The 24,632-nt window shown below is 35.0% G+C and overlaps 1 protein-coding gene across 8 annotated transcripts in view; it reads right to left on the bottom strand.

The window, feature by feature from the left end:
• Positions 1 to 62: 62 nt before the first annotated feature.
• MAP3K13 (mitogen-activated protein kinase kinase kinase 13) overlaps positions 63 to 24,632 on the bottom strand; it is a 35,611-nt gene continuing 11,041 nt past the window's right edge. The window contains exons 3-16 of one of the 8 annotated variants that reach the window (XM_039356355.1): positions 20,502 to 21,082; positions 19,083 to 19,266; positions 17,464 to 17,655; positions 17,198 to 17,356; positions 16,516 to 16,674; positions 14,195 to 14,303; positions 13,418 to 13,527; positions 12,692 to 12,808; positions 12,064 to 12,201; positions 9,783 to 10,212; positions 9,489 to 9,707; positions 9,109 to 9,179; positions 5,873 to 6,170; positions 63 to 5,309 (exon numbers count right to left, since the gene is read on the bottom strand). In XM_039356355.1, coding sequence (XP_039212289.1) covers positions 5,208 to 5,309; positions 5,873 to 6,170; positions 9,109 to 9,179; positions 9,489 to 9,707; positions 9,783 to 10,212; positions 12,064 to 12,201; positions 12,692 to 12,808; positions 13,418 to 13,527; positions 14,195 to 14,303; positions 16,516 to 16,674; positions 17,198 to 17,356; positions 17,464 to 17,655; positions 19,083 to 19,266; positions 20,502 to 21,003 — 2,790 coding nt within the window. In that variant the 5' untranslated portion in view covers positions 21,004 to 21,082 and the 3' untranslated portion in view covers positions 63 to 5,207. The other 7 variants (XR_005558288.1, XM_039356357.1, XM_039356354.1 and 4 more) reach the window with 7 other exon arrangements.

Raw genomic sequence — 24,632 nt, 5'->3', positions numbered from 1 at the left:
TCAGCAGGAGCAGCAATTCTATCTTAAGCACTATATTTTTTTTTCAATAATACTTCTTGTCATCATGAAAATCGTAATGTTTATTTTCACAGACATTACATATTTATCAGATAAATGGTAGTGAAATGACTTTATGAAGTGCCATATGAGTCTGTATAGCTCTAACCAGGTCTTGATCAGCTCCTATCTTTCAATTGTGCACATTAAATAATGAAGAAAAAGCACTGCTTGACTTTGTTTCAAACTGCTCATCTTTTCCTTCAAGCAAGAAACAGTAGGCTGGCATGCAGGAGGCTTAATTTAGCTCCAGCTATATTATGTTGTAAGGCTGGCACTTTTATACTCAGGAGATAGCAATAATAGGCTGATGTTAGAATAAGTACTCCTTAACACAGGATATAGAGAGGAATATATTCACATTCATGTTGTCCTTTAGTAGCAAAGGACATAACTAAATTGAATTGAAAGCTGAAAATGTCAAATCCTGCAATAAAGTAGCACTTATACAGAATAAGTTATATTGTATTACATTTCCTCCACCCAAAACAATCAGCAAACCACCTCCTTATAGTTTGAAACCTATAACTACTGTTCAGAAAAAAAGGATGATTTTTGAATACACACAGATACGCCTTTGAGTCATACATTTATGTTCAATATTGAAGCTGAAAACATAATGAGGTACACTGGCTTTTTATTCCATGCATCTATTTGATAGTCATTTGTTCCCAATTGTTATACACTGTTCAATACAAAAAGAAATCACGTTTGCCTCAAAGTAGAGAGAAAAGACAGCACAGAAGATAAAATTATAATTTTATATGACATATAAACATAATAATTTTCACTAACCATTAGCCAACGTATCGATTGTACCGTAACTGGACCCAGGAAGTAAGAATAGAGTGTACGAATCATGAAAATACGCCAAAGAAGGCTTTTCAATCAAAAGCTATCTCTGGTTTGCATTGCTTATTCTTATGCTTCGCCACTGTTAACCCCTTAATCAGGTAGTTACAATATTGTAATGCCCTTGCACAGAACAATCATAACACAGCAAGAAAAGTCACACTAATTCACACATGGCAATACTGTGTCATAAACTAAATGAAATGATTTATGGCTTTTGGTTTGAAAAATTTAAGAACTAAATCTAGATTCTGCTATTCCTTTGTAGTCTAAGATTCTATCAAAGAACTAATACAATAACAGTACTATTTCCCTTTCTTATTACAAAATTGCATCATTTCTTGTGCTAGCTGGTTCTATGAATTCAATATAATATGTGAAAAAATATCTTGGCTCCCTTTTCTTCCAGCAAACAGACCTCTTGCTTCCCAGGAGAAAGGAGAGTTAATATTCTGTTTCCTACTATCTATTCCCATAGTTCTGAACATTTTTCTTAATATTTAATGCTGTGAACTAATGCTCCAGAAATCAAAATAGTACTTTTCTATTGGGGCGATAGAATACAGCAAGCTTTTTAAAATGCCCAAATTTACCTGAGAATTGTTTCCATGTTTAAAAGAAATGTTTAATTTTCACATTTGAGAGAAAGCTTTAAAAAGGTAACCAGCATATACTAGAAAATCAACTATGTATGTTGGATCAATATTTAAAGTGGAATTTGTCAACATCCAAAGTTTAGAGTTAATTATTCTATCATTCTTGAAACAAAACATGCATACATCTGTTGTAATAATAGAACAAGCAACATCTCTGCTTAGAGTCAGGTTACATCACTGTTGAATATAACTATTGCCTATGTACCTAACTTTATAACAGAAGGAGAACTTGTTGTATTGACTGTTTTCCCACAGTGATCATAATATGTAGCCCAGCTGTCAGTTTAACTATTGTCAACAATAACACTGCTTAATTTGGATCCCCTTGCAATTGTGAGACTATATTTATTAAGACATAAGACATTTTTAATTTGTGCTTTAGGGAATGCTTTGAAGTTAGAACTGATATATAGTACAATTGAACTGGGAAAAGTAGGATTGCACTTATGATTAAAATTTCAGTTTCAAAACTTTTTCTACTTGTTTACAGCTGAACAAACTATTTTAGGTATAATTTGATAAAAATGTATTTAGAAGAATCCTTTTATTGTATTTAATAACAAACCATGGATTTCTAGCCATTTGGAATGTTTGTAAATTGATCAATAACAAATATTAAGACACATCCAAAATATCTGCTAGATATTACATTCTTAGAACCCCCCAAATTCATTTTGCTTCTTAAACCAGTGTCTCCTAATAAGTAGAGCTCTTTGGGTATGAGCAAGTTAAAACACTTTTTTTTTTTCCAGTGTGATGAGATACACAGGCTACACATTAGCAGGAGAGTGTAAGACTGAAAATTTTACTGGATATGTATCCTAATTATTTCTTGAATCACAAAATAAGTCTCTTGAAGAATTGCATTGTGCAGCAGGTCAGTGCAAATACCAAAAAAGAAACAACCAGTATCTACCGGACCCAAGAAAGATAATTAAATTGGACACATTCTGCATTAATGTAGAGACTTATTCTGGGGAAAAACTACTTTATTGGTAAAAGACATGCTTTGCATGCATAAGATTCCAGGCTCAATATCTGCAATTAAAAAATTACAAGAAAATCCTTCATTTAGGATCCCAGTTAATTTTTGCCTGCCAAATTGATAGTTCTACACTACTGTATTCTTTTTCCAGGGTAGCAGGGTATTAGAATGGAACTTCTCATAGAAGAAATATTGGGGTAAAGTTAGCACTGAGATAATAATCCCAAGTGCTTTGTATTGGAAAAAAGCATGCAGCATTTTGTCAATCCTGACACTCTTATTTTGCCATTTTTTTAAAAAGGAACGTTCTTTTCCAAATTCAGAGCTATCCATGGGCTGTTAAAACTCCAACCTGAAGCCATAGGGAGAACATGTCTTTATTGCTAACACTACTTGCAAAACAGATACTTGTTTGGAGATTATCCTCATAATGCAGACACAAAGTGCTGATAAGAGTGTTTATGAAAGAGTGAACCTAAATAGAGAAAGGACAGTGTGATAGTTGTTCCTGTCAGTTTTTAAAAATGCTTAGATTAAACATCAAATAATGTTTCTGAATTAGGGATTTTCCATGGACTTGGTAGATGCTGCAATCTTCCTAGATAGTTTGGCCCATATGTAATTGGAATGGCATTAATGGGGAATGTAGTATCAACAGCATATTAAGTCTCCCTAAAAAAGTAGTTCCTCCTTGGGGAAATAGGCAGAGAATGCACAAAAACCAATTTTGTTCAGAACACACAAAACTCGGTTCAATTCTGATATAAAGCTTGAGGAATCTTATTTTAGCAGGAGATGCCAGTTCAAGTGAACAGGTCTGAATTATTTCATATTTCAATCTGACAATATCTCACAGTGTTATGGATTGCAAGAGGGAACCTAATGCATGCTGAAGCATCATATGATTTATTTCTTATATACTTACACTCATGGCAAATGCAATTTTTTTTATCAGACTATGCCATGTTTATTTTCCATAGGTTGCTGCAATTGAGTAAAATCAGTGTGGCCTATATAAGATTATTAAATTGCATTATACATAGAGCACTTTGGTTACTATTCCTCCTGGGATATAATCCACAACATAGCTGAAGTACATGCTGCAGTACAACAAGCCCTATCATTAATCTATAGAAATTATAATAAATAATAAAATAATTTATGATTCATGTAGTCCAGCTACAGAATTTTAAAGTATGGAATAATTTAACTCATACAATACTGTTCTTTAATATTAGTAAAGAATTTTCCTACATTTTGTCACTAGGCTATTAATGTTTTTTAAAAAATCATATCAAATCAAATGTAAACAAACAGCAGCACAATATCAACCCATGCTTGCCTTTCATTCTGCAGATGAAGTGAATGGTGTAATTGATACTCACTTAAATCCTGCTACTCACGCCAAAGGCCTTTCTTTCTTAATGTCATTCTTTAGCCAACATGATGGAAGGAAGCATTGAAACTTAATGATTAACACTTTGATTCGAAAACCGGACTTTAGTGTTACGAATTTTGCTCTTCTTGAACATTTTAATTATAGGAAATAGAATGAATGGTAAACCATATTTGTAAAAAAGAAAGAAGGATATCAGTCCAGAATCCACAATATAAATATGACTTAATATTCCTTCAAGCCCAACACAAAGAACATTTTCACGAATTGTCATTTTTTAAAAAAAGTTATGTAACTTTCCATCAAGCTTAATAAGTGACCAGTTCTCTCCTATTAAAACCGTATCACTGAAACAGTAGGAAGACAAATTGTGTGGCCTAGCTGGACTATCCCCCAGCTGTAGAGGGAACAGTTCTAATTTTTTCCTTCAGGATATATAAAATATATCTTCCATGGCTTGTAAGTTCTTCAGCATTAATTTGATACATGTATTTTTAATTGAAGGAACCAAATAAAAGGCAACATATAAAGAGAACAAGCTAACAGAACAAAACAGTATGTGCATCTATCCATCAATCTTTCAATCTGTCCTCACAGTAGTATGATAATATAAATGCTGGAGAGAAGCTGTAAATGTAGTTGTAAGATTTTGCAGTGAACTAATAAAATAAATTTTAAAATGAAAACAATTAGTTTCCATTTTCTTATGCTGAGGAACAGCATCTCAGATACTTTTTCCTTGGAATGTGAATACTTTATGTTGAAAAAGTTACACTGGTTGTACAAATGACTTTTTGCTCATAGATTATCTCATGCACTGTTTTAGTGAAATCAATGAAATTGCTGTGTTTTTAAACCGTCAGCCCTTCAGAGCCACATGGCCAAGTAATAACAAATTCTATTCTGTCTACATATGCTCCCTTAAAATTCAAAATGATTCTTTTTCAGATTTCTTTCTATTTTTGTAATGAATTATTTTCCCTATGGACAGTGATCATCTTATTCAGTAAAAAGTGTTAAAATGCCAAAAATATGATACAATAGTTCAATTATTCAATAAAATACATCCCTGCCATTCATGATTGAAATGCTCATTGAGAAACCAATTCATCAGAACATTTCTCCGAAGATTCAAGTTATTGCAGATCATTTAGTTGATGGGGTGGAGGAGCAACTTCTCAAAGACGGAATGAAAAAGTTTTTTCTGAGTGGAATCAAAATGCCAGTTGATCGGATTAATGAGGCTAAAGGAGATTTATCATTACAAGGTTGCAGAGCTGCAGACTTTACTGGTTCTCACAGTCGCATCAGAACAGTCTTCTTCTGAAGATTCGCCACCCGAGTCTCCAAACTCCCCAGGATTCTGTATTACAAAGTAATAGAAGCAATTCAAATTATTTATTGGCATTTCAAATATACAATATTTTTATTTGACAGGTAGAGTGGTTCCCTTCCATGCAAGCTAAAAATATACACAAGCCACTGATAGAAATCACCGTTTATTTCCCCCTTCCCCCATTATCCACTATCTATTCAACACTGCTAAAAAAAACCAACCCTCTGATCATCTGGAAAAGCTGTCTGAATGTTGCAAATGACTGCAGGGAGTGGGGAAAGCTATTTCTATGAACTTCCTAAGGTTAGTTTATTTTAGGATTTAGCCAAGACATTAATAAAATCATTTAAGAAGCAGGTAGGTGATCAAGCAAAATGATTTAATTAAACATAGGCAAACGGGGGTATTCCAGATGTTGCTGAATTCTATTTCTCATAAGCCATAGCAAGTATGCTCAAGGGTGACAGATGATATAAATTTCATAGGATCACACGTAGGTCACCCCTGCATTAATTGGTTGACAGATCTGGTTACAGAACATCTAAATATTGTGTAATATCCCTAAATAGAGGAGAGACAAGGTTTCTAACCTCATAACTATGATCCTCTGGACATAATTTGCCAAGTGACATCTGTGTTTTTACCCTGCGTACAGCACTCTCCTTATCTGAAAGTCCATCAGACTGAGTAGATATCTCAATGGGGATTTCTGGAGTTTGTGACAGCATGTCATCGAACTTCTCAGCCAAACAATCTTCCCGCCTATTAGCCAGCTCATCCAGACTGTTGGAATGGTCACTGGTATTGCCCTCTTCCCCATCAGACACAGAGAGGTTCTCGGAACTAAAGGTTGAATAGGACTGGCAACTACTGATGCAACGATGTGGCCTGCAAATCCATTAATACTTGAGTCAGTTTTGATTGAAATGCTGCACACAACTGATTTTATATACTGTATATGAAAATAAAATGACAAGTAGAAAGCCAACTTTGACAATCTTAAAAAATATTGTATATATAATTTCAAAACTATTATGCATAAAAATGTAATTAATGTTCCTCTTCATGAAGAATGCACATTCTGTTTCAGTCTTTCTTCTGCTTTTTTTAATAACTGTAAACTATTCTAAATAATTTGGAAACTATCCTACAGCAAAATGCACTCTCTTTATTGTACTCTGGTATGATAGAGAATTGACAAGATGGGGTTTAGGGTAAATGAATCTAAAGAAATTCACAAATGAAAACTGCCCATTTCCTTTTGGACCTGCAGCTTGCTGCACCACTGGAAATCATTTTCAGAGACTTTCCTAAACTATGAGGAAAATTGGGAGGTTTTGGAAAGAGAGAATATTCAAATTAAATGGCTCTATGTTCAATTCTTCCATTCACAAGTACCATTCCACATTGCTCAGATGTCAGAGGATCAGGGAGGGCAATGGGGAGAGAATAGTCAGGAAGCCTCATTAAGTTAACTCATTTTAGAAACAGCTTTATCAAATGACAGCAGCAAAAAAAATAATTGCTATTTTTTCTGTCAGCAAAATAATAAGTTTATAATTATTCCTGAACATTTAGAATAGTAAACCTGAATCTTCATTTTTTATGTTATCTCAGATATCATTTAAATTTATGGAACATGCTAAATGCCACAAAAGAGGATTTTTTCTTAATGTTGAAATGGGTCTCATTAACATACACACTTTTTACCCTATTTTCTAATATATGCAACAAATTTTCCAATCCGTATACCTTAAATGCACAAAAACAATCATGTAACAGTACATGTTTTATTTTCTTACAAATAACCTTTGCTTTTTTTATCCATTTTTTCCAAATAGTGCATTTTGATATGAACAAATCTTACTCATAATCTGCTCTAAACTTTATATCCAGAGTGATACTTAGATGACAATTTTTATCTAGTGTATTTTCCTTTTTGTTGAAAAAACCTGGATACATTATCCATAATCTCCTAATTTTTTTCTTTCTCAAAATTCATTTATCTCTTTCTCCAAATTTTGTCATATCCAGCTTTTTTCCATTAAGAAAAAAAAAAAAACATTAACAGCAGTAATTCTCAGTATCTGCTAAAGTTTTGAATATACACCCTACATCTCAACATTACAGTTAATCTTAAATAAATCAATAACTATCAAATGGATGGCTGGAGAATAACCACCAGACCTATCTTTAATTTCTCTGAGGATATCAGTTCCACTGACTAGATCCAGATTTGCATAGAATGAGCATGCTCCAGGTCCCTTCCCTGAAACACTGCCATCTAGTGAGACTTAGGAAATATGCCTTTTAAATGACTGCTCCTACCTTATGGAATATACTCCCCCCAGCAATCTGGCAAGCCCCCACATTCTTAGCCCTGTGGAAGGCCATTAAAGCTTGGCTCTTTACGTAGGCATTGGAATAGAGTAGTGGACCTACAGAAAGTTGTTGTTCCTTGGGAGGTGGAGCTGGTTATTTTAGTTTTTATATGTTTTTTATACTCTTATTGCTATGAGCTGCCCAGAGTTGGATGATCATTCAAATCTATTAAAATGATAAAAAATATGATAAATGTAAATCAAGTTATATTTTTTGGAGTGTGGCCAGATACATACAACTCAAGGACCAATGTTGGTCCTCAGCCAGAAAAAAACTGTATACAATTATGTAAAACATTTTTACTATAGTATCCAAAACATTTTGAAACCGAAATATTTTGGGCCTGAATCTCTGTATATTTCTAGTTTGAAATTGGTTGCTCCAAACATCAGGTTAAAGTACTCTCTTTCAAGGTCAAACAATATTTCTAATTTGAAATGACTGAAGTTGGAAAGAGAATATTTCAAGTATTCATTCTGAATACATTTTGAATTTGAGCCATTGTGTACAACTCTGTTTTGTACTCTTATACCTGTTAGGCTCCTTCCAAATAAACTTAAAATTATGATATGAAATTCACCAAACTTTATGAGACATTCTGCAAATACTTAACAAAATATAGTTAAAAAAACAGGAAAAACGTCTATGCAAGTTACAGAAGAAAAGCTATGAAAGAGACACAAGAAAAACAAGGAACAGCTGGGAAAGTCCTATACTTATCCATAAACATTCCTTGTTTTCCTTGTGTCTTATTATTTTTATTCTTTATTCTGAGAATGTTTGTAAACTGATAAATATATCTCGGATATACATACTAGTGTGTGTGTGTGTGTGTGTGTGTGTGTGTGTGTGTGTGTGTGTGTGCACGCAGACACACAGACCCAGATCCAGACACACACACACACACACATATACACATGAACATCTTTGCAGTTATAGGCAATAATCTTTAGGTCCCCCAAAAGGATCAAAGTAGTACTTTCCAAGCGGTATCTTTTCTTAAGAGTCACTTGTACATGTACATATTGGTAGACACAGTAGAAAGATCTTTCCTGATGATTTCATCTGAACATTTTATAATGGTAAGTTTGCACATATAATAAACTGTAATTTTTATTTTCATGTCTGTCCATATCCCAGTGCTTATCAATGACATCAGTGATGTGCAAGTTTGCTGCTGAAGGAAGCAAGTGGTGTTGTATCTGCCTCTTACTTGCTCAACATCTTATGTCTGATACAATACAAACATTTGACCATATTGTTTTATCCCATATACTTTGTTTCTAAAATAGAGATGGGGAAGCAACTCTTTGGATGAAAATCTCAGCTAACATTGTCAAACTCAAAAATTTTCTTTATGCAGAAATGAAATTAAATCATATAAAGATTCCTTAAATGAATTGCTATTAAATAATTCTTAAAATGTCAGACTGGGTTGTTCTACCTCTGTCTCCGTGGAAATTCCACTTCACTATCCACTTCTCCTTCTTCTTCTTCTGAAGAATCATCACCATTCTGGTAGGCAACAAAAAGAATTGTTATTTGCCAAATAATTATAAATATGAAGATTCCAATTTAAAAGTAAGCCTCACAAATATGCAATTTTCAGGAAGAAAAATCTTTAAATTTCATTCTATTCAGCCTAAACTATAAAACCTTGAAACAGTATAATTTTACACAGTATGTATCTTCCATAAAAATAAAATTTACAGCTCTCAAAAACAAACAAAAAAAAGAAACAGTATAATTTAAGCAAACGGCATGAATGAGAAAATAGAACACAGGTAAACAAGATTATTGTTTCAAGAATTCTGAAGGCCTCACCTTCGGAATGGATCGAGTTTTACCCAGCAGTCCTGGAGTGCTTGCAAGATGAGAGGAGCCAAGAGGAGACACTGACCTGTGGCTGCTGAATTCACCTTCTTTATTCTTTGCAGGAAACTCCGAATTTGCATACGCTGAATCATACAATGGTCCTTCAGGTTGTTCTAGCCCTTGATCAAGTGATTGTTGTTGATTTGCATCATTTGCTCCCAGTCTGCACTGAGGACAGAGACTATATGTATCTGTTTGACAACATTCCCAAAAATCAGCTTTATTCTCTCCATCTTTCTTTACCTCCAGATTTCTCCTTGAATCGGCTTCCACAGCAGCAGAGATAAGATCAGGGCTAGAGCCAGACATCCTCCGTTGCGCATGATTGCTAAGAGGGCTGCGTAGGGCAGCAGCAGGACCAAAGTATCGTAGGTTGTTAGCACAACTGGCTATATCTTGTCCGTGTATATTAAGTCGAAGATAATTATCGTGATGATGGGGATGGTGGTGATGATGGTGAATTGGCTGGCCCAAGTCATCCTGTGCAGGCTGATTTTTCAAGACTCCAGTAAACTCATTGTAACTGCCTTTGCTATTTCCTCGCCGGTGGCGTGGTTTGCTGCGGTAACGTCCCTTGCTACTAAGTGTTGTCATTTTGGGACTCCCTGAGAGAGGAGAGCCGCTAGGGGCCACTTCAGTGTTGGATATGCCATCAGATCTCAATAAGTCAGGTCTGGAAAAGAATGCAAAATCATTCAAATTATAGGTAGTCTTGCTTTCCGACCATTCACTCAAAGTCATTTGAAGTTATAATGGCGCTGAAGATAAGATAAAGAGGTAAGATAACCTTTATTGTCATTTTTTTACTGTGGGCACAACGGCACATATCAAAAATGAAATTTAGTTGCCCACTCTCAAAGTGAAACACATACATGACACACACCTAAAACATACTATGTACAACATATGTATAGACCCACATCGCTACATATACATAGCAAATAAATATTAAATACTGTCCATCTTGAATATATAACGGAAGGAGGAAGCTTGAGATTTCACAATTAAACTATGACTGAATCTGGATGTTCTGCTATGGATACCACGAAGCCTCCTCCCAGAAGGTAATAAGGAAAACAGGGCATGAAGAGGATGTATAATGTCCCAGATAATCTTATGGACCCTGCTCGAGCAACACTTCTGTGCTATGTCCTGGAAGGGAGGGAGGGAGCTGCCAATGATCTTTTCAGCATTCTCACCACTCTATGCACCGCCTTCCTGTCTGAAGCAGTGATGCTTCCAAACCAGACTGTGATGCTGTATGACAGAATTCTCTTGATTGTCCCCCTGTAGAAAGTGGTCAGGACAGGGAAAGGAAGATGTGCTTTTCTCATGCAACGCAGAAAATGCATGTGCTGTTGTGCCCGCTTCATCTGGAGAATTATCACAAATGAACAAACATATGTGTCGCAGGATAATGTTGCAGGATCCAATCCGGGTTGGTCACTGAGTCATCACTAAGCATTGTCATACTTAACAATCCACTGTGGTTTGCTTAATGGATGCAGTCAGAATTGATGTCATAAGTCAGACAGAGTTGTGTGATTTTTTTTACTTTTTAATTGCATCACTTGGCAATAGAATTACCTGCGCTAATTGCAGTTGTTAAGTGAAGACTACCTGCAATATATTCAGTTTTCTTCATAAAGATCTATGGGGGAAAGTGTTGAAATTTGCATCATGATGTAAAAACCATTAGTTACATCTTGCATCAGATATCTGACACAAGGATAAAAGGATGGAGCCTGCATCATAACATTGCCCCATGGGTGTCATCATTTTAATATAATTTTGATTGGTTAAGGAAGCCTGTGGCTTTATTATTATTGCCAATGAGTCCACTTATATGTTTAGAATAAAGAAAATTAAATTGCACATATTTAATTAAAAATAAAATTATGGATATCATATAGGAAAGTTAACAACATGAGAACTAGGAATGGAGGCATAGAACCACTTGGGATGTAACCATAGATCTTTGTCCTTTGGAATGATGTCCACCGAACACTGAATTGGTTGGTTCCATCCATGCAGCCTTTAGAAAAGCAATTAAAACCTGGCTCTTTCCCCAAGCAGTTGGTTGAGATACAGTGTATTTTAGTACTGATTGCCATTTAATTATTTTAGTTTGCTTTAGTGGTGCATGTTATTTGTCTTTTCTTTTCTTTTGTATTTTTATTTAATGATTTTATACACCATCCAGAGTCATGTGGTTTGTGTTTAGTATCCATATAAGTGTTTTAAATAGCAAATAAAATGTGTTTATTTTCTCAATTTACAACATATCTTACTGTCCAAGCTTCAAGACCCCTTAATCATTTTATCTGGTTATTTGAACATATCCATTTGTGACTATTAAGTTCTTTTCAAAGCAATTAGATAGCAAACTATACATATTCATATATTACTATCTAATTTATTGCACATGTCAGCACCGCTTCAGCGATCAGAAATTGGTATTCAAAAGAATTCAGGAAATTATGAAAAGTAACCCCCTTGAATATACTATAGTTATTTGCCTCACCGTTTAGTCTGCCCCCCAGATTTGTGGGAGAGTCCTCTTCTCTTCATTAATTTTTCCATTGCATTAGCATGGATTATTGGTCTGACAGGATGACGCTTGTAAGTTCCAGGATACTTTTTTTCCACAGCTTGTTCCCGTCTAAATGTAACATTAAAAAAACCAACCTCTTAATCTTCTCTTAATCAAAGGTTATTCAAAGATTTACAAACTGCTGTGAGCAAAGTATGTTAAAGTATATACCTGGCAGTTTGGAAAAGCCTAATTATCCTATAAGGTAGGCATGTCAAACTCGCAACGTCATTTGACGTCGCGCAACATATCGGGCCAGTTTTGCCATTGCCGGCAATGGGATGGGCACAGCTTCCGTGTGATGCATCCGGCCCATGGGCCAGCAGTTTGACACCCCTGCTATAAGGCATCAAGCAAAGTTGTCAGAAATTCCAGCTATGCCTCATATCAATATGCAGTAACCCAACAGAATTATCATTTTCTGCAAATGAATACATCATTCTTATTCACAACTTTGATCAGGAGAAAAAAGTGCTTAACAAGAAGAATAAAGATTCTCCCAATTTTGGAGTCAATTACAGAATTCTTATAAAAACTAAACGTAGATGGATATATGTACTTGAGGAGCTCTTTTTCGCGAACTTCCAACTGTAACATGATGGCACTGAGTTCCATGTACAGATTATTGGCTCTTTCAAGTTTTCTTTCATAATGTTCACGAATGTCCAAGGCATGCCTAAGAAAAGGAAAGAGCTGACAGTCTCTGCTGTACCATCCTATAACCAACAGCATATACTTATGCAGCATTATTCTTAAGCACGTTAAGGGTAACTTTTAAAACAGACAAAAGTTATGAAAACATTTGAATGCTGTCAAAACAAAAACATGGTTTATTTAGAAATAGATAATAGTATTTGGTCTCTTTGTCAAAATACAAGAATTCAGGTTCACCTAGTAAAAACAATTAGCCTACAGTTCAAACCAATAAAAACTCAGTACTGACAGAGTAAATCAACCTTTCCTAATCTGACAGTCATTGGGACTACAGCACCCAGAAATTAAGGAAGTATAATCTCAACATATCTGGAAGGAACTGAATTGAAAAGGGCGGATTAAACAGTTTAGGAAGGGCGTATTTACTAATAGACAGTTGCCATGCTAATTAAATGCATCTCCCAGGTTCAGAAATTATGTATTTGAATACCAACTGCTAGAACCAGAGTTGTTTCCTTTGTGTGCCTCTTTTAGAATTTCCAGATATGACTGACTGGCACATGTGGGAAAGGTATAATGGATTCTTAATTTAAAACCAGTAATCACCTTAACATCTTAAATAAATACAGACCTGAGTTCTTCTCTTCTACGACGAATAAGTTCTTCATCTAACCGGTGTATACAAGTTCCTTCACTTTTAATCTTTTCAAAGTGCTTCTTTACTTCTTCTCTCCATTCAGCCTATTCGAGCAATTTCACATTTAGATGGTTATACCTCATAACTCAGAGCTTTGGCAATTACATCATGAAAAGTTACATTGCACTAACATATGAGAAAGAAAGCTGAGCTACACTCAACTTGTTTTTCAGCCTTGAGTTACTTATACAAAATAATAAAGGTGGGACAAAAATCTAATAAATAAATAAAATATAATCAAGATACAAAAAGTATGCATATTACAAAGAAAACAGGTAAGGAGTCCCTGAAAACATTACAAGAAGGGATCTCCCAATGAAGCTAATTGAAAGGGGGGGGAAAGCACTATTTTGCCCAGTGTATAATTAACTTGGGGAATTTACAGATTAATATCATTAGCATTAGACATATGAGGGTTACTAACATGGACCTAGAAAATGAATCTGTTATGTACTGTTAGTCTTGAATAATCAATTATACATTCAAGATATAAGTAGCAAATCTCCAAATACCAGTTGCAAGACATCAGTAATAGGAGAGAGGTATATATCTGTCTCCTGCTTATGAGCACCTCAGAGGCACCTAGTTGGCTACAATGAGAGATAAAACGCTGAATTAAAATGGACTTTGGCCTGATCCAGCAGTCTTTTCTAAAGTTCTTATGACAAGCTGACAGACGGAATCTGTTGCTATCAATAATTATTGAATTACCTGAGACTTGAAATAAGTCTCCTGAGGGGTAGCCAAAACATCAGCAGATGCTATGTCAAGGTGCATAAGCGTCTGTCGAAAAGAAGGTCGATTCCGTGGCTTGCTTTGCCTGCCAAATTAAAGAAAACAAAAGGGATACCATCCAGTAAACTAACCTTAGCCTAGTTTTTTTTCCTTTGAAAGTAAACTTACAGAAGAATATTAATTTCTATATCTATTAGATTAACCCAAAAGGGATGAATTCTAACTAAACAATATACCGTACTAAAATAACCAAACAATATATTTGCTGCTTTTCTCACTGTGTATAGTCTTTTTATGAATGGACAACTATTCTTTCTTCTTTTAACACTCTATAGTCTGCCTCTCCTTTATTCTTTTAGCATTTTTATGTTTTCTATGCCACACTAATACCTCAATATTCACAGCATTCCTACTTCATTGCTAATTTTTACTTCAAGCTACCTAAATGTACACTTTACACCTGGACATTGCTGAATGGACAGCAACAGAATAAAACATGATACATATTGGAAAAGTCAACCAGGATATTTCCATGTGCAAATTGTGGAATGTAATGCCAAATGTTAGTTTCAAATATTTGGGTTGAACTTAAAAAAATTAAATGACCCAGGACATATAGTTGAAATGTCAGGTCAATGTAAGTTAATTGTTTCAATATATTTAATTTATACAAAAAAAATAGAAAAGCTCAAAAAGGCATAAGAATCATTGTGAAAATCAAAGCAGGAAAAATGAATCCCAAAATTTCAAAGAGGAAAAAATATGTGAAATTCAGAATACAATAGTCATGGCAAAAACAGAGAATAACAACAAAGGAGTCAAATAAAATTACAGAGTGTTGTACCAGAGGCAACAGATCAGTGCAAGATATAGATCAAATTCTCTGGAATTATTGAAAGCTTCACAAGAAGAGAATATGTTGACAACTTTATATTAACAATTTTAAAAATGTTTAACATTTGAAAATAAATAAGAATACAAAGAAAATACTAGCATGAATATTTAAATGAACTCATAAGGTAAAAATATAAAATTTCCCCTGCCAGTCATGTCCAACTCTAGGAACAATGTTGATCTCTGATTCACAGCCAAAGAGCCTGCATGTCTGAAGATGCTTCTGTGGTCATGTGGCTGGCATAACTATATACCAAAGGTGCAGAGGATGCAGTTACCTTCCTAGAGAAGTGGTAACTATTTATCTACTTGCATTTACATGCTTTTGAACTTCTATGTTGACAGGAGCTGAGCAGGTAATGGAAGCTCACTCAGTCATGCAGTACTTGTTCTGCAAGAATAAATCCGTCTTGGATAAAATGAAAACTGACCACAGTAGTTCCTTAAAACAATAATCTTCAAGCAGAAACTCACATTAGGCATGCAAATGAACAAATGATGGACTAGGAAAAAAGAACAATTATACTTGGCAAAACTGAAGGGAACAGAAGGGAAAGACTATGGATAAGATGAATAGAAAGGATCAAGGAGATCACCAAAATGTTCTTAAAAAAGCTATGAATTGTGATTAGATATAGCTTAAGATGATAGCCATTTGTCCATACAGGTATTGGGCCTGATTCAATGACATTTATCTAATTGTTGACTACAGATCAATCAAATAAATCCATAAATTGAAATAAATTATATTTACTATTGCATTTTACATGGTAATTTATATAATGCATTCATTGTCAATGCTGCTAACATCGGATGTTCTTGCTTTGACAACAGATGGAAATGTAGCCATCTTTTCTCTTTCGCTTTTAGAGTTAGATGATGCTGGGAGGGGGGGATGTGGATGGGAGTCCAGTTAGTCATAACAACAATAACTCAGCTGGTGGGAATCAAGGTTATTGCAAAGAACTGATAAAGATTTGGCCGGGCTGGAGAGCTGGGGAGAAAGCCCCGGATTCAAGCTAATTGGGGAATGTGATTTATGACTGTTAATTGGAGGAGGGACTTGTGCTTTGCTACTTTGTGGGGGGGGGAGGGAATTCAGTTTTTGGCTTTAACTATGTAGTACCGATGCTTTGTTTCTCAAATAAAAAAATTCTTTAAGGTAAACAATGCCTCAAAGTTCTTTTAAAGAGTTTCATCTGTCAGAACCATGACATTCATATTAATACTCATTCTTCTCAGTTTTATACAGCCAACAAATGATTTAAAATCATATTGTTGTAATTTATGTAAAAACAAATAAGATTATATTGTTAATAATCCATTTTACTTCCAATATCCAATTTCTATCTATATTAAGATACAGCACGAGGAAGTACAATAACAATTAAATAAATTTTTACCATGATTGCTTCATAAGGATCTTGAATCCATCTGGACAAGTGGAGGGTACAGGAAGATGCAAACTATTACTACCTACACCCCAGATGATGGCTGAAGAGTCTACATCTTTATATGGAATTTCTCCAGTGAGAAGCTCCCACAAAACCACTCCAAATGACCTAATAAAAATAGAGAAAAACAGTATCACAAGCAGGAAAATAATGAAATTTTATTTATTGTCAATAACCAGCAACGTAGTTAGGGTTTATATGTTCTAGTATTGTAACTATTTTGCCTGTTGTCTATGGAGATTCTCAGTCATTCAGGTCATGGTTGTCCGAAGGTACTTTTTCGAAAGGCAATTGGACTTTCTTTGTTTTGCCTTTTGCCTTCGAAAGTCCAGTTGCCTTTCTCAAAAGTACCTTGGGACAACCGTGACTTGAATATACAAAAGCAGACTCATATATAATAAAAGCAATAAAGCCCTAAGGATCTGCCAATTAAAATTTACAGGTATAAAAACAAATTGTTAAGATACATGTTAGATTCCTTACAGCAGAATTATTTTGCAGAAAGCACAGTACAGAAAGAAAGCTTAATAAAAAATAAAATCTGCCAGCAACCACAAAACATGGAAACATAAAGTAATGATTTTTAACAGAAGTACTGAAATAGGTGAGTAGTTATAATAGTATTACTTGCCATATATCTACTTTTTCAGAAACAGGTTCATTACGAATCACTTCTGGGGCCATCCAAGCAACTGTTCCTGCAAAGGACATTTTTGTACTCTTATCGCTGAGTTCTTTAGAAGTACCAAAATCAGAAATTTTCACCGTATCATTGTGGGTAACTAATACACTGAAAAGAATAAAATACATAGGAAATCACACGAGAGATTCATAGTAATTCCACCTTTATTTCAATTTCATTTATCTCCTTATATTTTATAAACTCTGTCTACTTACTTGGGTGACTTGAGATCTCTGTGGATAATTTTATGGAGGTGTAAATAATTCATTCCGCTAGCAATTCCAGTGGACCAGTCTACAAGCAAACGAGGTGTTATCTTTCTACCTGCTCGCAACACTTCGTACAATTGTCCATGTGCACAGTATTCCATTATTATGCAGTAGCAGGGTGCCTGTGTACAAACGCCCCTAAGATAAAAAAGAACAATAGATGTTTTAAAAATCAAAATCAAAGCAATGGGGAATTAAGAAAGAAACTAATAAAGACAAGTTTCTGATTCACATTTCTACAGAATAATCAAAAGCACTTCCTAAGAAACTACTATTGCTTATTTGCCATTTGGTCAAATTACACCTAGTATATACAGAAAATTTAACAGTAAACTAGTAAATGATTTCCCTCAAGAACAAATTACATACATCCTTGAAGTGCATGAAATTGTACTGACTGCATAATGGTAAATGCTTTTTTTATGCTCAGCAATGACATTTTGATGAGAAAGAAAAAAAATAAGTTCATTATAATGAAAATTCCAAAGATTTCCTCAAAACACAGACATTTATTATTGTTCCTGGCTAGAAGTGTGCAAAATATTTCAAAAGAACAGAACACTAAGAATTGTTTGAACAACATTAGAACATTTCCGCTAAAGTTTGAAATAGTCAAGGTTTCAAGATTGGGATATTTTCATTTCAAAAAGCTTTCTGCATTTCTATTCATGAGTAATAGTCTTGTAGTGACTATTATTTAAATAATGGGGAAGCAACTATAATAGTTCTCTAAAAGATTTCAACAATATTGTTTTTAATATTTTCAACAATATTGTTATTAATTGAAAGAACTCATGCATATGCTATTGCAAACTACTTCTTACTATAGCAGAAAATCCACTTACAACAAAAGTAGTAATTCTATTGTATTACCAGATAACACTTTTTCCATTAAGAACTAAAATTCAAAGAATAAAGGAAACTTCAGTACTGTACTCTGAATGGCTTTAATCCAAATACCCATGTTTCCCCAAAAGAGGTACCAGGTCTTACTTTCGGGGGATGTCTTACTCACCTCCGGCACCAACAGCCCCACCCAGCCGGTCCATTTCTTCTGGGGCCGAAGGAGCAGCTTCATTCTGCAGCTGCATTCCAGCCTGAATTTTGCAATCAGGCATTTTTGGAAGGCCTATGTAGCCAACTACCAAGCTATGGATTCAATCCATAGCTCGGTCCTTGCAGAATCAAGCTATGGACTGAATCTATAGCTCGGTTCTCAGCTGCACAGGCCTTTAGGAAAGGCCTCTAACTGAAAAATGCAGGCCTGGCTGCAGAAGAGGCCTCAGAAGAAGTAGGCAGGCGAGGAGAGGTTTGGCTGCAAGGTAAATGGGTGCAGGATGCATAGGGCAGATCCATACACCCACCCCTGCCCTAGCTTGATTTTTAAGTGTGTGCCTCACCCCAAAACTAGGCTTATTTTTGAGGTAGGGCTTATATTAGGCCCACCCCAAAAAATCAAGCTAGGGCTTATTTTCGGGGTAGGCCTTACTTTCGGGGAAATAGGGTATGAAGACTTACAGCATTAGTTTGAAAAGGTAGCTCTAGAATCAGAATAATTCACCTACTTGAAAGCAATGATGTTTGGATGTTTCAGCTTCCTCAGGTGTTTGATATCAGTTTCACTCTGTTCTCTCACTTTCTTGATGGCCACTTCTTCTGTTCGAAATTTGCCTAAGAAAACAGCTCCTTGTGCTCCACTGCCCAACCACTGCAGCTCAGATATCTCTTCAAAAGGAACCTCCCATGTATCTGATAATAAACAAGCACAATTATTTTAATTGCAAGTAACTGCCTAATGACAAACAACAAAACAATAGCTCATCTAGTATCTTGGTAGTTTGCAGGCTTTTGAAGAACATGCAAAATGTATCTTCAAAAGATTTTGCTTCCTACATAACAATAAATGTGTAGTGGAATTCTAAAACATGATTATTTTAATTCCATATAATGGGTTTGGGGAATTGCTTAACTGAATTGATCTTGAAGCCCTGCAAAGAAATAATATTTTTAAAAACACCTCCTATCTGCATTATGCCTCCATCAGCAGCAAGGTGCATTAGACAGAAATCAGGAAAGTCTCTTCTCTACCCAAATCACAAAGTTTGAATCAGAAGACTATCCTAACTAATAAAAGAGAAGTCACTTGTGACTGAAATCCAGTTAAATCTTCAAAATGTATTTTTTATTTTTATTTTGGGGGGGGGTAATTAGAACAATGGAGTACAATTTATATGGTCATTTCATCTATATCCAGAGGGAATTTTTTTAGTCACTCTGGTCAACTGCAAGATAGAAGGACATAGAAGACCCAGATGTTTTAATGAAGATAGACAGTGAATTACAAAGAAAACTTGCTTTCTAATTTACCTTTGATTCCCAGGGAGAGGGGATTATAAAGTCCTCAAGCAGCTGGCTCCAGGAAATAAACAGTTTCCATTCATTTGAAAGCTATGAATACTATTCCAACTGTGCATTAAGCTTTTTAAAATAAATGCAGAAAGTATAATTTCTGAGTAAAGTTTCTTTCTGTTCCACTAATCTATTTATTTTATCTTAACTACAATAACAGATGCTTTGACTTAGAGAAGCTTATATGATATGATGAATTATTACATTATAACTTATCTGAGCAATAAGAAAAATGATTTTGTCAAAGTCAGGGGAGTCCATTATTTGCATGGAGTGATTCCTAACAACTATTAGCACACTGAGAGCAAAAAAGACAAACCAATAATGAATAACTAGACCAAAACAATATGTATCAGAGATGAATATCTGCTATTCTTGGAAATGTCTAAATATAAAACGTATATGATAAAATTACATATAAATATAAAATGACACATACTTCTTTTCATAATTCTGAGTTTTAAAGTGTCTGCAAATTAATAAAACTCTAGTGAATATCTTCCTTTTGCCATGAAGCTTTTGGTAGGGGCAGGGATAGGGGAATAATAAAAGATAGTTTTATTTGCAGAGTTTACCTTGTTGTTGTAGTTTGTAGTCAGTAGAATAGGCTTTTCCTATAATATTCCATACGGGCTTTAAACAGCCAAAAAGTCCTTCAAGAAATCCACCATTTCCACTTCCTGTCCTATTAAATTGAATTTTGATATCTTCAGTTCCATGGTGGTTCTGTCCACTTATATTGTTACCATTGCCCTGATGAACAGTAGTTTCTAAATCATCTTGTTCAGTTAACTGGAGCACACTATTTTCAAATTGGTCCCTGGAATCTTCACTCACACTGGTTAATACTGTTGTGGCCACTGGACTATTTATATTGTCTGGTGCATTGTTGTGAGGTAAGCCCCTTTCTCTTCCATCTTCTACGACTTCAGATGAAGGATGGACACCAGAGGGTATACGTTCCCCATGCATCCCACTGAAACTTTCATCTTCATCGAGACTCTTATTGATAATCGTTGTAGAGGAAGACCAGCTCAGGAGCTCCTGAGAACTGGTCATTGTATTGTGGGTATGCATGTGTATGGAGCAAATAGTCAGATATACTGCTTTAGAAGAAATGAATGTCCATCCTTAGTGCAGGAAGTGGCCACAGCACCTGTAACAAAACCAAGGAACAGATTACAAGAATCATACAATCAGGGAGCACCTCTGGTGAGGACATGCCAAGCTGAACTTCCTCCAAGGAGTGGGGATGGCACTGCAGCCTCTTATAAATCTGGCTATCTTCCTTCAGTGTGGCTATCCTATAAAACAGGAACTCAGAAGCAAGGCAGCACAGTGTAAGTAACATGTAAGAAATAACTTTGTGATACAGTGAGGTACTGAGGACTATGCTTAGAACATGCATCTTTTGGATTGCCCACAGATTTAAGAATTAGATTTAAGGATTTTTTTAAATATGCAATTATTTTATTTATTTACTAACTTGCTTGGCTTTCTAATAATCTCCAACCATTCAATTATCAGCAGGTTAGAAAATGAACTAAACTATGCTAATTTTGTTAAGATTACTGCCAATATTTTAAAAGAGGCATTTGGCTAGTGTACCATTTATGTATGATAGGGCATGTTTCATATACTGTCCCCGGGAAGATAAAATTCTGCCCTTACCTCTTTTAGAAGAATGTTAAAGACTTCAGCTGACTTCATGACTTTTGCCATCTTATATTCTTATGTTTATTCTTTGCCTATTTTGTTTTTGTGATTGTTAAGGTGATTCTTGATTTATGATTTTGACTTTTTTTTTTAATGTACCATGGATTATAATTATTGATACCATAGAAACTATTGAGAGTCCTTGGATTGTGGTAGGCAATAAATAGTTTAATAGATAATAATTTATTATATTAATTTGATCCAATTTACAGGTTTAAGTTTCAAAACTAAATCAACTTTCAAAAGTATCCTCTTTATAATCAGCTGCCCTATTATTATGGCTGAAGAAGCCTAAAATTTAACATTTAACATTAAATGTGTTTTTCATCAAAACCATAAATTTAAATTAATTTTATGACAACTAACATTTGGGATAGCATTTTACATTAGTTTCTCACAGCAGAGTATGCTGAGTAGGTGCATATTAATCAACAGGAATGGAAGAAAGAAACAATAATATCAGGTGCTCAGCAGAACATGCCTCGGCTTGAAGAGAAGCTAATTTCTCCAAACACTGCAAACAATCAGTTTTTATATTGTTGCCTTCTGTTCTAGATACAGTATTGAAAAGACAATCCTACTAATATTTCCAATCAGAGCAATAAACGCAGGAAAATGCTTGGTGTGGTTTCTTAAGGACAAAGAGAAGCTAGAATTATCCCCTTTAAAGTAGTTATCTGACATAGCTTCTTCAATATCTATACAGTATTACAGTAACTCTACAGTACTTTGGAGCTTATTCTTCAAGGGGTGCAATGCACTGCCCTTCCTTTCAGGGATAATTCACAATGAATTTCTACTGACCTCAATAGCTCCTACTGCAAGCAATTCCCAGAAGGGGCACCACATTTTGACCATCAATAAATAGAAATAGATTTGGATTATATATGAAGTACAATGCTAGAACGGAAGTTTACAATTCATTTTTTTTAAAGCTAACAGTGTAATGCAAAATATCTGCTGTTAAAAAGAACTGCTTGCATATGAATGAACAAATCTACCCATTAACGAAAATAGTTAAAAATCAGTTTGTTTATAAAAATGAAACATCTTAAGAAATAAATGTGTAACTCAGAACTAAACCGGATAGCATGCTTTTTCCCTCCATCCAAAACATACTGTTAAAACTGTTAATAATGTTAGATTTTAAACTGTATTAAAGGGTTCTGAAGCCATTTCACCAGACAATCAGATTACATTCTCACAAAGGAAAAGAGGGAGAGGGGAGGAGGGTAGCTTGCTGTTCTGAAATCAGTTGCAGTTATTTCTCTTAATATTCTCATGATAACCTGCATTTCAACTAATTATTAAAATTCATTCTGTTCTGTTTTAGAAATGGATAAAGATTACTGCATAATATGCAAATTGCAAATTCAATATGTCTATAATAGCTCCACAGAGAAGTAAAATACAGACTGTTGCCCAAATACAAAAATATTCTTAGCTTTAATATGTCTTCCAACATTTTTTCTAGTGTGCTGATAGACAAATCTATCCTATCTTTTGAAATGAATGATTAAAACATAATATTGGTCCATCTGCAAACACAGACCTTGAAACAAGACAGATTTTTAACCAATATACTTACAATGACAGGAACATTATACAACTATGCTCCATGTCCTCATTTAATGGAGAGTTAGCAGAGATAAACCTGCTCAATAAAAGACAGAAAGGAAATTCCACCCACACAATCCTGCAACCCCACTGCAAACACAGAAGCTACTAACGTCACAGATTCATGAATGGATGCCTACGAGGCTGTTTTAGGTCTCCGAACAAACCCTGCGGTGGTGTGTGCCTGGGAAGGGGAGGGAAACAGAGGAGCAGCCAATCAAAGGCAGGCAACTATAGCTTGCCTTTCTTCAGAGGAACCTCATCACAGAATGGAGAGTTACCACCAATCAAACCCAGGCAACACCGTCTCAAAGGGTTATCAAATAAACCCTGCCAGCTGGAAGGGGTGCAGAGCAAATAGAAACAGATGACAACATAAACAATTCTAAGGCATAAAGGCGAGTATTAGAACATATGGAAAGCATAGAATTGTCGTTACAAAGCTGCAAAACAGAAAAGCTCTATACTTCCACTATATAGTGAGCATAAAAATAAACTTTCTTAAATAGGCTTTGTTCACCACCTAATGTATATTTTGTTCATTAATATATATATATATATATATATATATATATATATATATATATATATATATATATATATATATATATATAGGTCTTTGGTTGTTCGGGTTTTCTCCCACGTAAAATTGGAAGTGTCTTGGCGACGTTTCGACGAAGTCCCATTCGTCATCTTCAGGCTGGTGCTTTCAGCTTCGTGCTTTGAGCAGCAATGTGTGGTCTTAGCGAAGCCAAAAAATAGCAAGGCAGCCCAAAATCTTAAACCCCTCTGCAACTCAGACTAACCTGAGCACAACCAAAACATACACTCCCCCAGCCAATCAGAGCACAACCAACCCCCCAGCCAATCAGAGCACAGCCAACCCCCCAGCCAATCAGAGCACAGCCACGCCCCTAACCAATCAGAACACACCTCCACCCAATCAGAACACAGCCAAGCTCCCACCCAATCAGTTCATACCCCCACTGGCAGTTAAAAGGAAGAAACAGCTAAGACCACACATTGCTGCTCGAAGCACGAAGCTGAAAACACCAGCCTGAAGATGACGAATGGGACTTCGTCGAAACGTCGCCAAGACACTTCCAATTTTACGCGGGAGAAAACCCGAACAACCAAAGACCTACATACCAACACCCGCGAAAACCTCAGAAAACAAATATATATATATATATATATATATATATATATATATATATATATATATATATATATATATCATAATATAGTATATTTATCAAGAACACTCTCCATTTTGTTTTAAAATTGCATATACAGCCCATGAAATGTAGTAATCTTAAAATATGTATAGATTAGATGTCTATCTAAAAACACCTTTTTGTTCTAGCACTGCA

This window comes from Crotalus tigris, unplaced genomic scaffold, assembly GCF_016545835.1.
Source record: "Crotalus tigris isolate CLP2741 ecotype Arizona unplaced genomic scaffold, ASM1654583v1 scf7180000018824.943158, whole genome shotgun sequence".
NCBI classification, from domain to species: Eukaryota; Metazoa; Chordata; class Lepidosauria; order Squamata; family Viperidae; genus Crotalus; species Crotalus tigris.
The sequence above is the reverse complement of the archived record's forward strand: the minus strand, read 5'-3'. Positions and strand labels throughout refer to the sequence as shown.